The 15,038-nt window shown below is 44.4% G+C and overlaps 1 protein-coding gene across 1 annotated transcript in view; it reads left to right on the forward strand.

The window, feature by feature from the left end:
* The first annotated feature begins 963 nt into the window (after positions 1–963).
* Positions 964–15,038, forward strand: part of LOC124008760 (stress-associated endoplasmic reticulum protein 1-like) — an 18,996-nt gene continuing 4,921 nt past the window's right edge. The window contains exon 1 of the mRNA XM_046320292.1: positions 964–1,278. Coding sequence (XP_046176248.1) covers positions 1,195–1,278 — 84 coding nt within the window. The 5' untranslated portion in view covers positions 964–1,194. The remainder of the gene's footprint in view (positions 1,279–15,038) is intronic.

Genomic DNA, 15,038 nt, shown 5'->3' on the forward strand with positions numbered 1-15,038 from the left:
AAATACAAACAAACTAGTCCAACACTCTGACCACTAGGCTACCCCGAGGGCGATACAGGAAATTAGTTTAAAGAGTATATTTACTAGAACGTCATTAGATATAGTCTCAAATATTTTCGGATCTATTTTTAAGAGCAACGGGGCTGGCATGTAGGATTTAGTTTCTCCCTGTCTCTGGCCCGCACGCCAGTAAAGTAGGTGGCGGTAATGCACCATAACGTTGGATGCCAACCCCAGATAAACCCCACCATAGAAGAAGTAACTGTTTTATTTAACTTTAAACTCTGTATTGTTGGGAATGGTCGTTAGCAAACATTTCAAGAAAAATTCTACATGAGTTATATTCGGCGCATGTGACAAATGGAATTAGATGTTGTATTTAATAGGTTCTTATTAAAATTATGAATTTTTAGGACCGCAGTTGGAAATGTACACTTTTACAAGAATCGACTGATGGTGTCTAAGTGTTGTAAATCCAGCTACCAGTTTTATCAAAACTCAACTCCGCCTCGATATAAGAGAACGGAGTTGACCGGTCCTCGACTACATTCATGTGGACCACCCCGAAGCGGACGAGTTTAGGAAGATGTTTTTCAGTTACAGGGAAACCGGGATAGCGAAGGTATGTGGAGGAACATGCACAGCTAAAACAAGTCCATGTCAAATACGTTCGAACTGAAGAGATACAACAACAAAACAACACTGCTTGAAATACAGGCAAATTAGCCAGTATTTCTGGCAACAAGGTTTCTTAATAAAAACAGCTAAATTCAACTTTAATTTGTGAAACGGATCCCAGAGCTGGTTTTGGTTTGTCCCTCCGCATCGTTTTAGTCTAGTTTGGGGTAGAATAGACCCGACACTAGATCTGCCCCTTAGAAAACATGTCACACTAGACCCTCGACACGTGACGAGGGTAGAATCATCTACTTCCACCCTCGACACGTGACGAGGGTAGAAGCATCTACTTCCGGTAGCCAGCCGGCTAACAGCAAGCTAACAACCGTTAGCCTTCGCGGCCTGGACGCTAGCAGTTATCGGCTACTCTTATTCATCGCTTTAAAAAAAAAAGTTTCTAATCAACAAACTGCCCTCCTTTCTCATTAGTCCTTATCTGTAAGTGATACGCCGGTGGTTGAGTTAGTGTATCGTTATTTCGTGGCTGTGAGTGACTTTGACACACCGGTTGTCGACATGTCGGCGGTCCAACGGATGAAAGTGGCTAACGAGAAACACAGCAAGACCATAACGCAGCGAGGACACGTCCAGAAAACCACGGTTAGACTCGACCTGGTTAACTAACATTAGCTGGCTATCAGCTACACACACACACACACATACACATACATACACATATACACACACACACCGATAGCTACTAGGCTATGACAGCACCGGCTAACTAGTTGGCTATTCAATCAGCTGGCCATTCAAACTGAGAGCTCACTGTAAACAAGCTGAAGATGGCTACAATCTGTCTGCCTGGGAATCAGACTGAGGGCTCACCATTCACGGTGCACGATGCTGTAGTTCATTTTATAATTCATAATCAAGAAAAAAACAAAAAGCTACCTTTTTATATTTTTTCCCCCCCCTGACATGCCGAAAATGCAGCCTTGTTTATTACATTTGACCCTTCGCTGTCACCAGAGTTTGACATGTGACTACAGTTTGACTTTAATTGTGGGTCATATCAACCCCGCAAGTGACCAAAGTTGTCCACTCGCTCCCTCGAACTAAATCGAGGGCCGAGGTTCGTGAATTTGAGGTGGCGATGAAACTGCATTCGTTTTGGACGGGGGATTCCCCCGAGGGAAAGGAGCTGGCCGAGGGGTTAAAAATAACGTGTTTGGACTGCAGCTCTGGGGACATGATATCTATCACCTTCTTGTTCATATAAACATTGTTGTGCTACATTACCCAAGTAGCTCATTTGCCAGTGAAATGGACTCTAGATGTTTGACTAGTCAGTGGTCATTAAAGCAAGCTATGTGTTTTTGTCAGTCAAAGTTTAGATGTTACCACTACAACCCTAGCTAGAGCAGGGTGGAAGTTCCGTTCTTGGGATGTGGTTGGCTAGCTAACGTTAAATCACTACCTAGAGCTGATCACGGCACTTCATACATGGGATTTTTGTAGCAGGTTAGGAGAGTGTCCCCCCCCACGCAGCATCTGAGGAAAACACGACACGACAGGGCGATACACAAACCTTAACCTCAGTCTCCTAACCTGCAAAAAAAAAAGTAATGGTATCCGAAGTGCCTACTGGCATAACACAGTTCATCTGGACCTGTATGATATGAGCTGACTATTCATTATGCAGTGAGTCCACCCACAACACTAGCTGACTATTCATTATGCAGTGAGTCCACCCACAACACTAGCTGACTATTCATTATGCAGTGAGTCCACCCACAACACTAGCTGACTATTCATTATGCAGTGAGTCCACCCACAACACTAGCTGACTATTCATTATGCAGTGAGTCCACCCACAACACTAGCTGACTATTCATTATGCAGTGAGTCCACCCACAACACTAGCTGACTGACTATTCATTATGCAGTGAGTCCACCCACAACACTAGCTGACTATTCATTATGCAGTGAGTCCACCCACAACACTAGCTGACTATTCATTATGCAGTGAGTCCACCCACAACACTAGCTGACTATTCATTATGCAGTGAGTCCACCCACAACACTAGCTGACTATTCATTATGCAGTGAGTCCACCCACAACACTAGCTGACTATTCATTATGCAGTGAGTCCACCCACAACACTAGCTGACTATTCATTATGCAGTGAGTCCACCCACAATAAGTCGCTCTGGATAAGAGCGTCTGCTAAATGACTTAAATGTAAAATGTAAACTAGCTGACTATTCATTATGCAGTGTACTATCTATAGCTATATACTGTCATTTAGTTATTTGTAAACTTTTAAAAATAAGTATTACATATCAAGTAGCGTAACAATGAGGGGGGAAAGTAGTGGGCTTGAGGATAAATTCAGCCACTACCTGCTTTTCATGGCTAATAGCCTACACAAATGATCTGCAATATTCACAGTAAATGGAATCCAAATTGATACTCTCTGCAGAAAGTCCTCCTTTTCTTTCTTTCACCACAGCCTGTAGGTCCAGGTTGTGGGCCGTCTGTTTTCTACACTGAGTATTGCCAAGCCAGACAGTGTTACCTGAGACTTGCGTTATACAGTGCATTCGGGAAAGTATTCAGACCCTTTGACTTTGCAGGAGTGGCTTCGAGACAAGTCTCTGAATGTACATGAGTGGCCCAGCCAGAGCCCTGACTTGAACCATATCGCACATCTCTGGAGAGACCGGAAAATAGCTGTGCAGGGTCGCTCCCCATCCAACCTGGCAGAGCTTGAGATAATCTGCAGAGAAGAATGTTGATTCATGCCAGTTAACACCAGAGATAAGGGACTGTTGATTCATGCCAGAGATAAGGGACTGTTGATGCATGTCAGTTTATACCAGAGATAAGGGACTGTTGATTCATGCCAGAGATAATGGACTGTTGATGCATGTCAGTTTATACCAGAGATAAGGGACTGTTGATTCATGCCAGAGATAAGGGACTGTTGATGCATGTCAGTTTATACCAGAGATAAGGGACTGTTGATTCATGCCAGTTTATACCAGAGATAAGGGACTGTTGATTCATGCCAGTTTATACCAGAGATAAGGGACTGTTGATGCATATTCAGACTCAGTTTATACCAGAGATAAGGGACTGAATGATTCATGAGATACCAGGATAAGACTGTTGATTCATGCCAGAGATAAGGGACTGTTGATGCAGAGATAAGTCATGTTTATACCAGAGATAAGGGACTGTTGATTCATGCCAGTTTATACCAGATAAGGGACTGTTGATTCATGCCAGAGATAAGGGACTGTTGATGCATGTCCAGAGATAAGGGACTGTTGATTCATGCCAGATACCAGATAAGGGACTGTTGATTCATGCCACCAGAGATAAGGGACTGTTGATGCATGGTTTATACCAGAGATAAGGGACTGTTGATTCATGCCAGAGATAAGGGACTGTTGATGCATGTCAGTTTATACCAGAGATAAGGGACTGTTGATTGATGCCAGAGATAAGTTCATGCCAGAGATAAGGGACTGTTGATGCATGAGTTTATACCAGAGATAAGGGACTGTTGATTCATGAGATAAGGGACTGTTGATGCATGCCAGTTTATACCAGAGATAAGGGACTGTTGATGCATGCCAGAGATAAGGGACTGTTGATTCATGCCAGAGATAAGGGACTGTTGATGCATGTCAGTTTATACCAGAGATAAGGGACTGTTGATGCATGCCAGTTTATACCAGAGATAAGGGACTGTTGATTGCCATGCCAGTTTATACCAGAGATAAGGGACTGTTGATTCATGCCAGTTTATACCAGAGATAAGGGACTGTTGATTCATGCCAGTTTATACCAGAGATAAGGGACTGTTGATTCATGCCAGAGATAAGGGACTGTTGATTCATGCCAGTTTATACCAGAGATAAGGGACTGTTGATGCATGCCAGTTTATACCAGAGATAAGGGACTGTTGATTCATGCCAGAGATAAGGGACTGTTGATGCATGTCAGTTTATACCAGAGATAAGGGACTGTTGATTCATGCCAGTTTATACCAGAGATAAGGGACTGTTGATTGATGCCAGTTTATACCAGAGATAAGGGACTGTTGATTCATGCCAGAGATAAGGGACTGTTGATGCATGTCAGTTTATACCAGAGATAAGGGACTGTTGATTCATGCCAGTTAACACCAGAGATAAGGGACTGTTGATTCATGCCAGAGATAAGGGACTGTTGATTCATGAGATAAGGGACTGTTGATGCATGTTTATACCAGAGATAAGGGACTGTTGATTCATGCCAGTTTATACCAGAGATAAGGGACTGTTGATTCCAGTTTATACCAGAGATAAGGGACTGTTGATTCATACCAGTTTATACCAGTTTATACCAGAGATAAGGGACTGTTGATTCATGCCAGAGATAAGGGACTGTTGATGCATGTCAGTTTATACCAGAGATAAGGGACTGTTGATTCATGCCAGTTTATACCAGAGATAAGGGACTGTTGATTCATGCCAGAGATAAGGGACTGTTGATGCATGCCAGTTTATACCAGAGATAAGGGACTGTTGATGCATGCCAGTTTATACCAGAGATAAGGGACTGTTGATTCATGCCAGTTTATACCAGAGATAAGGGACTGTTGATGCATGCCAGTTTATACCAGAGATAAGGGACTGTTGATTCATGTCAGTTTATACCAGAGATAAGGATACTGTTGATGCATGCCAGTTTATACCAGAGATAAGGGACTGTTGATGCATGCCAGTTTATACCAGAGATAAGGGACTGTTGATTCATGCCAGTTTATACCAGAGATAAGGGACTGTTGATGCATGCCAGTTTATACCAGAGATAAGGGACTGTTGATGCATGCCAGTTTATACCAGAGATAAGGGACTGTTGATTCATGCCAGTTTATACCAGAGATAAGGGACTGTTGATTCATGCCAGAGATAAGGGACTGTTGATGCATGCCAGTTTCTACCAGAGATAAGGGACTGTTGATGCATGCCAGTTTATACCAGAGATAAGGGACTGTTGATTCATGCCAGAGATAAGGGACTGTTGATGCATGCCAGTTTATACCAGAGATAAGGGACTGTTGATGCATGCCAGTTTATACCAGAGATAAGGGACTGTTGATGCATGCCAGTTTATACCAGAGATAAGGGACTGTTGATGCATGCCAGTTTATACCAGAGATAAGGGACTGTTGATTCATGCCAGTTTATACCAGAGATAAGGGACTGTTGATGCATGCCAGTTTATACCAGAGATAAGGGACTGTTGATTCATGCCAGTTTATACCAGAGATAAGGGACTGTTGATGCATGCCAGTTTATACCAGAGATAAGGGACTGTTGATTCATGTCAGTTTATACCAGAGATAAGGGACTGTTGATTCATGCCAGTTAATACCAGAGATAAGGGACTGTTGATTCATGCCAGTTTATACCAGAGATAAGGGACTGTTGATGCATGCCAGAGATAAGGGACTGTTGATTCATGCCAGTTTATACCAGAGATAAGGGACTGTTGATTCATGCCAGTTTATACCAGAGATAAGGGACTGTTGATGCATACCAGTTTATACCAGAGATAAGGGACTGTTGATTCATGCCAGTTTATACCAGAGATAAGGGACTGTTGATTCATGCCAGTTTATACCAGAGATAAGAGACTGTTGATTCATGCCAGTTTATACCAGAGATAAGGGACTGTTGATTCATGCCAGAGATAAGGGACTGTTGATGCATGTCAGTTTATACCAGAGACAAGGGACTGTTGATGCATGTCAGTTTAAACCAGAGATAAGGGACTGTTGATTCATGCCAGAGATAAGGGACTGTTTATTCATGCCAGAGATAAGGGACTGTTGATGCATGCCAGTTTATACCAGAGATAAGGGACTGTTGATTCATGCCAGTTTATACCATGAGATAAGAGATAAGGGACTGTTGATTCATGCCATTTATACCAGAGATAAGGGACTGTTGATGATTCATGCCAGTTTATACCAGAGATAAGGGACTGTTGATGCATGCCAGTTTATACCAGAGATAAGGGACTGTTGGGATTCATGCCATTCATGCCAGTTTATACCAGAGATAAGGGACTGTTGATGCATGCCAGTTTATACCAGAGATAAGGGACTGTTGATTCATGCCAGTTTATACCAGAGATACTGTTGATTCATGGACTGTTGATTCATGCCAGTTTATACCAGAGATAAGGGACTGTTGATGCATGCCAGAGATTGTTGATACATGCCAGTTTATATAAGGGACTGTTGATTCATGCCAGTTTATACCAGAGATAAGGGACTGTTGATTCATGCCAGAGATACCAGAGGACTGTTGATGCATGCCAGTTTATACCAGAGATAAGGGACTGTTGATTCATGCCAGTTTATACCAGAGATAAGGGACTGATTGATTCATGCCAGAGATAAGGGACTGTTGATGCATGCCAGTTTATACCAGAGATAAGGGACTGTTGATGCATGCCAGTTTATACCAGAGATAAGGGACTGTTGATTCATGCCAGTTTATACCAGAGATAAGGGACTGTTGATGCATGCCAGTTTATACCAGAGATAAGGGACTGTTGATTCATGTCAGTTTATACCAGAGATAAGGGACTGTTGATGCATGCCAGTTTATACCAGAGATAAGGGACTGTTGATGCATGCCAGTTTATACCAGAGATAATGGACTGTTGATTCATGCCAGTTTATACCAGAGATAAGGGACTGACTGCCAGTTTATACCAGAGATAAGGGACTTGATTCATGCCAGAGATATAGGGACTGTTGATGCATGCCAGTTTATACCAGAGATAAGGGACTGATTCATGCCAGAGGACTGTTGATGCATGCCAGTTTATACCAGAGATAAGGGACTGTTGATTCATGCCAGAGATAAGGGACTGTTGATGCATGCCAGTTTATACCAGAGATAAGGGACTGTTGATGCATGCCAGTTTATACCAGAGATAAGGGACTGTTGATGCATGCCAGTTTATACCAGAGATAAGGGACTGTTGATTCATGCCAGAGATAAGGGACTGTTGATGCATGCCAGTTTATACCAGAGATAAGGGACTGTTGATTCATGCCAGTTTATACCAGAGATAAGGGACTGTTGATTCATGCCAGTTTATACCAGAGATAAGGGACTGTTGATGCATGCCAGTTTATACCAGAGATAAGGGACTGTTGATTCATGTCAGTTTATACCAGAGATAAGGGACTGTTGATGCATGCCAGTTTATACCAGAGATAAGGGACTGTTGATACATGCCAGTTTATACCAGAGATAAGGGACTGTTGATTCATGCCAGTTTATACCAGAGATAAGGGACTGTTGATTCATGCCAGTTTATACCAGAGATAAGGGACTGTTGATGCATGCCAGTTTATACCAGAGATAAGGGACTGTTGATTCATGTCAGTTTATACCAGAGATAAGGGACTGTTGATTCATGCCAGTTTATACCAGAGATAAGGGACTGTTGATGCATACCAGTTTATACCAGAGATAAGGGACTGTTGATTCATGCCAGTTTATACCAGAGATAAGGGACTGTTGATTCATGCCAGTTTATACCAGAGATAAGGGACTGTTGATGCATGTCAGTTTATACCAGAGACAAGGGACTGTTGATGCATGTCAGTTTAAACCAGAGATAAGGGACTGTTGATTCATGCCAGAGATAAGGGACTGTTTATTCATGCCAGTTTATACCAGAGATAACTGGGACTGTTGATGCATGCCAGTTTATACCAGAGATAAGGGACTGTTGATTCATGCCAGTTTATACCAGAGATAAGAGACTGTTGATTCATGCCAGTTTATACCAGAGATAAGGGACTGTTGATGCATGCCAGTTTATACCAGAGATAAGGGACTGTTGATTCATGCCAGTTTATACCAGAGATAAGGGACTGTTGATGCATGCCAGTTTATACCAGAGATAAGGGACTGTTGATTCATGTCAGTTTATACCAGAGATAAGGGACATGTCATGTTTATACCAGAGATAAGGGACTGTTGATGCATGCCAGTTTATACCAGAGATAAGGGACTGTTGATGCATGCCAGTTTATACCAGAGATAAGGGACTTGATTCATGCCAGTTTATACCAGAGATAAGGGACTGTTGATGCATGCCAGTTTATACCAGAGATAAGGGACTGTTGATGCATGCCAGTTTATACCAGAGATAAGGGACTGTTGATTCATGCCAGTTAATACCAGAGATAAGGGACTGTTGATTCATGCCAGTTTATACCAGAGATAAGGGACTGTTGATGCATGCCAGAGATAAGGGACTGTTGATTCATGCCAGTTTATACCAGAGATAAGGGACTGTTGATTCATGCCAGTTTATACCAGAGATAAGGGACTGTTGATTCATGCCAGTTTATACCAGAGATAAGGGACTGTTGATTCATGCCAGTTTATACCAGAGATAAGGGATTGTTGATTCATGCCAGTTTATACCAGAGATAAGGGACTGTTGATTCATGTCAGTTTATACCAGAGATAAGGGACTGTTGATTCATGCCAGTTTATACCAGAGATAAGGGACTGTTGATTCATGCCAGTTTATACCAGAGATAAGGGACTGTTGATTCATGCCAGTTTATACCAGAGATAAGGGACTGTTGATTCATGCCAGTTAATACCAGAGATAAGGGACTGTTGTTGCATGCCAGTTTATACCAGAGATAAGGGACTGTTGATTCATGCCAGTTTATACCAGAGATAAGGGACTGTTGATTCATGCCAGTTTATACCAGAGATAAGGGACTGTTGATTCATGCCAGTTTATACCAGAGATAAGGGACTGTTGATATTGGAACCACACAACTCAAATGCCGGTTCACAAGTAGCCTAACCACTTTGTTTTGTTCATGATCTCAAGAACTGTTGTCCACTATGTTTAACATTTTTATTTAACCTTTTTATTTAACTAAGCAAGTCGGTTAAGAACACATTCTTATTGACAATGACTGCCAACCCCAGGCCAAACCTGGATGACGCTGGGCCAATTATGCGCTGCCCTATGGGATTCCCAATCACGGCCGAATATGATGCAGTCAGGATTCGAACCAGGGACTGCAGTGACGCTTCTTGCACTGAGATGCAGTGCCTTAGACTTCTGCGTCACTCGGGAGCCCCCCTACTAAATATGATCATCTGTTTGCATCTGCCAATTTATTGTCTGTCGTTCTTTGCAGCAAGGCAAAGGCGCTGCTGGGTCATGCAGCAAGGCAAAGAACGACAGCGCTGCTGGGTCATGCATCAAGGCAAAGAACGACAGCGCTGCTGGGTCATGCAGCAAGGCAAAGAACGACAGCGCTGCTGGGTCATGCATCAAGGCAAAGAACGACAGCGCTGCTGGGTCATGCAGCAAGGCAAACAACGACAGTGCTGCTGGGTCATGCAGCAAGGCAAAGAACGACAGCGCTGCTGGGTCATGCATCAAGGCAAAAGAACGACAGCGCTGCTGGGTCATGCAGCAAGGCAAAGAACGACAGCGCTGCTGGGTCATGCATCAAGGCAAAGAACAACAGCGCTGCTGGATCATGCAGCAAGGCAAAGAACGACAGCGCTGCTGGGTCATGCAGCAAGGCAAAGAACGACAGCGCTGCTGGGTCATGCATCAAGGCAAAGAACGACAGCGCTGCTGGGTCATGCATCAAGGCAAAGAACGACAGCGCTGCTGGGTCATGCATCAAGGCAAAGAACGACAGCGCTGCTGGGTCATGCAGCAAGGCAAAGAACGACAGCGCTGCTGGGTCATGCAGCAAGGCAAAGAACGACAGCGCTGCTGGGTCATGCAGCAAGGCAAAGAACGACAGCGCTGCTGGGTCATGCAGCAAGGCAAAGAACGACAGCGCTGCTGGGTCATGCAGCAAGGCAAAGAACGACAGCGCTGCTGGGTCATGCAGCAAGGCAAAGAACGACAGCGCTGCTGGGTCATGCAGCAAGGCAAAGAACGACAGCGCTGCTGATTCATGCAGCAAGTTAAAGAACGACAGCGCTGCTGGGTCATGCAGCAAGGCAAAGAACGACAGCGCTGCTGGGTCATGCAGCAAGGCAAAGAACGACAGCGCTGCTGGGTCATGCATCAAGGCAAAGAACGACAGCGCTGCTGGGTCATGCTGCAAGGCCAAGAACGACAGCGCTGCTGGGTCATGCAGCAAGGCAATGATCCAGAACACACAATCAACATAAAAATGGTTCAAATGCAACAAAGTTGATGTTCTGGAACGGCCGAGTCAAAGTCCAGACCTAATCCCAACTGAGATGTTGTGACAGGACTTGAAACGAGCAGTTCATGTTGGAAAACCCACATGTTGCTGAGTTATAGCAGTTCTGCATGCAAGAGTGGCCTAACTTCCTCCACAGTGACGTGAGACTGATCAATAACTACTGGAAGTGTTTGGTTGGAGTCATTACAGCTAAACGTGGCACCCCCAGTTATTGAGAGGAAGGGGGAAGTGGCACCCCCAGTTATTGAGAGTAAGGGGAAGTGGCACCCCCAGTTATTGAGAGTAAGGGGAAGTGGCACCCCCAGTTATTGAGAGTAAGGGGGAAGTTGCACCCCCAGTTATTGAGAGTAAGGGGGAAGTGGCACCCCCAGTTATTGAGAGTAAGGGGAAGTGGCACCCCCAGTTATTGAGAGTAAGGGGGAAGTGGCACCCCCAGTTATTGAGAGTAAGGGGGAAGTGGCACCCCCAGTTATTGAGAGTAAGGGGGAAGTGGCACCCCCAGTTATTGAGAGTAAGGGGAAGTGGAACCACCAGTTATTGAGAGTAAGGGGGAAGTGGCACCCCCAGTTATTGAGAGTAAGGGGGAATGTGGCACCCCCAGTTATTGAGAGTAAGGGGGAATGTGGCACCCCCAGTTATTGAGAGTAAGGGGGAATGTGGCACCCCCAGTTATTGAGAGTAAGGGGGAAGTGACGCCACCGGTTATTGAGTGTAAGGGGAAGTGGCACCCCCAGTTATTGAGAGTAAGGGGGAAGTGGCACCACCAGTTATTGAGAGTAAGGGGGAAGTGGCACCCCCAGTTATTGAGAGTAAGGGGAAGTGGCACCCCCAGTTATTGAGAGTAAGGGGAAGTGGCACCCCCAGTTATTGAGTGTAAGGGGAAGTGGCACCCCCAGTTATTGAGAGTAAGGGGGAAGTGGCACCACCAGTTATTGAGAGTAAGGGGGAAGTGACACCCCCAGTTATTGAGAGTAAGGGGAAGTGGCACCCCCAGTTATTGAGAGTAAGGGGAAGTGGCACCCCCAGTTATTGAGAGTAAGGGGGAAGTGGCACCACCAGTTATTGAGAGTAAGGGGGAAGTGGCACCACCAGTTATTGAGAGTAAGGGGGAAGTGACACCCCCAGTTATTGAGTGTAAGGGGGAAGTGGGACCCCCGTCTGATTACCTGACCTCCCCCAGTAGAACTAACCCTGTCTGATTACCTCCCCCAGTAGAACTAACCCTGTCTGATTACCTCCCCAGTAAAACTAACCCCGTCTGGTTACATGACCTCCCCCAGTAAAACTAACACTGTCTGTTTACCTGACCTAACCCTGTCTGATTACCTGACCTCCCCCAGTAAAACTAACCCCGTCTGGTTACATGACCTCCTGCAGTAAAACTAACCCTGTCTGATTACCTGACCTAACCCTGTCTGATTACTTAACCTAACCCCGTCTGGTTACCTGACCTCCTCCAGTAAAACTAACCCCGTCTGGTTACCTGACCTCCTCCAGTAAAACTAACCCCGTCTGATTACCTGACCTCCCCCAGTAAAACTAACCCCGTCTGATTACCTCCCCCAGTAAAACTAACCCCGTCTGATTACCTCCCCCAGTAAAACTAACCCTGTCCGAATAGGGCTCTTGTTGGAAGAAGGGCAACCAGTGATCAACAACATCAATGTAATGTAATTGTATTGTAATTGTATTGTAATTGTAATGTAATGTAATGTAATTGTAATGTAATTGTTGGAAGAAGGCAATTCCACGGCAAAAGAATTACGCTGAGTCAGTTGTCACTTTTTTAAAATGCCAAACAAACATTTTAATTTTAGTTGAACAAACCTCCCAACTCTATGCACGATCAATAGTTTGAACAATTTACAGAGTAAAAATGAACATTTACTGTAAAAACTGCAGATGCAATGTTTGTTACCAGAATTACGGTAAAATCTCCCTCAGTTTTATTCTTACCGAACTTTGTATCGGCCCAGTTCCTGTAAATGTCTTTTCGTACACTCCTCTCTGGACGCTGTTAGGAGTAGTCATAGAGTTGTATGGTTTGTTAAACTGCCCTGCATTACCTGTAAGTCACTCTGGATAAGAGCATCGGCTCAATGATTCACATGTCATCTCACCCAGTGTCCTCTGTGGTGGTAGCGGGATAATTCACCCTGTGTCCTCTGTGGTGGTAGCGGGATAATTCACCCTGTGTCCTCTGTGGTGGGATAATTCACCCTGTTTCCTCTGTGGTGGGATAATTCACCCTGTGTCCTCTGTGGTGGTAGCGGGATAATTCACCCTGTGTCCTCTGTGGTGGTAGCGGGATAATTCACCCTGTGTCCTCTGTGGTGGGATAATTCACCCTGTGTCCTCTGTGGTGGGATAATTCACCCTGTGTCCTCTATGGTGGGATAATTCACCCTGTGTCCTCTGTGATGGTGGTGGGATAATTCACCCTGTGTCCTCTGTGGTGGTAGCGGGATAATTCACCCTGTCCTCTGTGGTGGTAGCGGGATAATTCACCCTGTGTCCTCTGTGGTGGTAGCGGGATAATTCACCCTGTGTCCTCTGTGGTGGTAGCGGGATAATTCACCCTGTGTCCTCTGTGGTGGTAGCGGGATAATTCACCCTGTGTCCTCTGTGGTGGTAGCGGGATAATTCACCCTGTGTCCTCTGTGGTGGTAGCGGGATAATTCACCCTGTGTCCTCTGTGGTGGTAGCGGGATAATTCACCCTGTGTCCTCTGTGGTGGTAGCGGGATAACTCACCCTGTGTCCTCTGTGGTGGTAGATCAGGTAGCCTAGTGGTTAGAGCAGGTAGCCTAGTGGTTAGAGCAGGGTAGCCTAGTGGTTAGAGCAGGGTAGCCTAGTGGTTAGAGCAGGTAGCCTAGTGGTTAGAGCAGGGTAGCCTAGTGGTTAGAGCAGGGTAGCCTAGTGGTTAGAGCAGGGTAGTCTAGTGGTTAGAGCAGGGTAGCCTAGTGGTTAGAGCAGGTAGCCTAGTGGTTAGAGCAGGTAGCCTAGTGGTTAGAGCAGGTAGCCTAGTGGTTAGAGCAGGGTAGCCTAGTGGTTAGAGCGTTGGAATAGTAACCGTAAGGTTGCAAGTTCAAATCCCCGAGCTGACAAGGTACAAATCTGTCGTTCTGCCCCTGAACAGTCAGTTAACCCACTGTTCCTGGGCCTAGTTAAATAAAGGTAAAAAATGGCATAGTGCCGCAGTCAAATAATATTAAATATTTAAAAAATTCATATTCATGTTCATGAAATCACAAGTGCAATATAGGAAAACCCAGCTTAGCCTTTTGTTAATCCACCTGTCGTCTCCGATTTTTAAATTATGCTTTAAAGCGAAAGCAGCCAAGCGTTTATCGATTGATCGCTCGACAAAACATTATGTGCACTAAGCATTAAGTAGCTAGGTCACCTTTGGTGATATTCGGATGTTTTCACTCACGAGACTCCCAGTTACACAACAAATGTTCCTTTTGTTCCATAAAGATTATTTGTATACCCAAAATACAGACGTTTGTTTGTCGCGTTATGTTCAGAAATCCACAGGAAAGAGCGGCCACGACAACGCAGACGTATATTCCAAATAATGTCCACAGAAACATGTCAAAGGTTTTATATAATCAATCCTCAGGTTGTTTTTAAAATATATATTCGATAATATATCAACCGAGTGAGTGGCTTTTTCAATAACAGCAGGAGGAACAATGGTGGCTTTACTCAGTTGCGCAAAAACTCACTCTGAGAACCCCCACCTCTCCAAATCAAATCAAATCCAATTTTATTTGTCACATACACATGGTTAGCAGATGTTAATGCGAGTGTAGCGAAATGCTTGTGCTTCTAGTTCCGACAATGTAGTAATAACCAACAAGTAATCTAACTAACAATTCAAAAACTACTGTCTTATACACAGTGTAAGGGGATAAAGAATATATACATAACGATATATGAATGAGTGATGGTACAGAGCAGCATACAGTAGATGGTATCGAGTACAGTATATACATATGAGATGAGTATGTAAACAAAGTGGCATAGTTAAAGTGGCTAGTGATACATGTATTAAATAAGGATGCAGTAGATGAAAAAGAGTACAGTATCCACTTACGCAATGTGATCCTTCACGCTC

Source organism: Oncorhynchus gorbuscha, linkage group LG21 (assembly GCF_021184085.1).
Source record: "Oncorhynchus gorbuscha isolate QuinsamMale2020 ecotype Even-year linkage group LG21, OgorEven_v1.0, whole genome shotgun sequence".
Taxonomy (NCBI): Eukaryota; Metazoa; Chordata; class Actinopteri; order Salmoniformes; family Salmonidae; genus Oncorhynchus; species Oncorhynchus gorbuscha.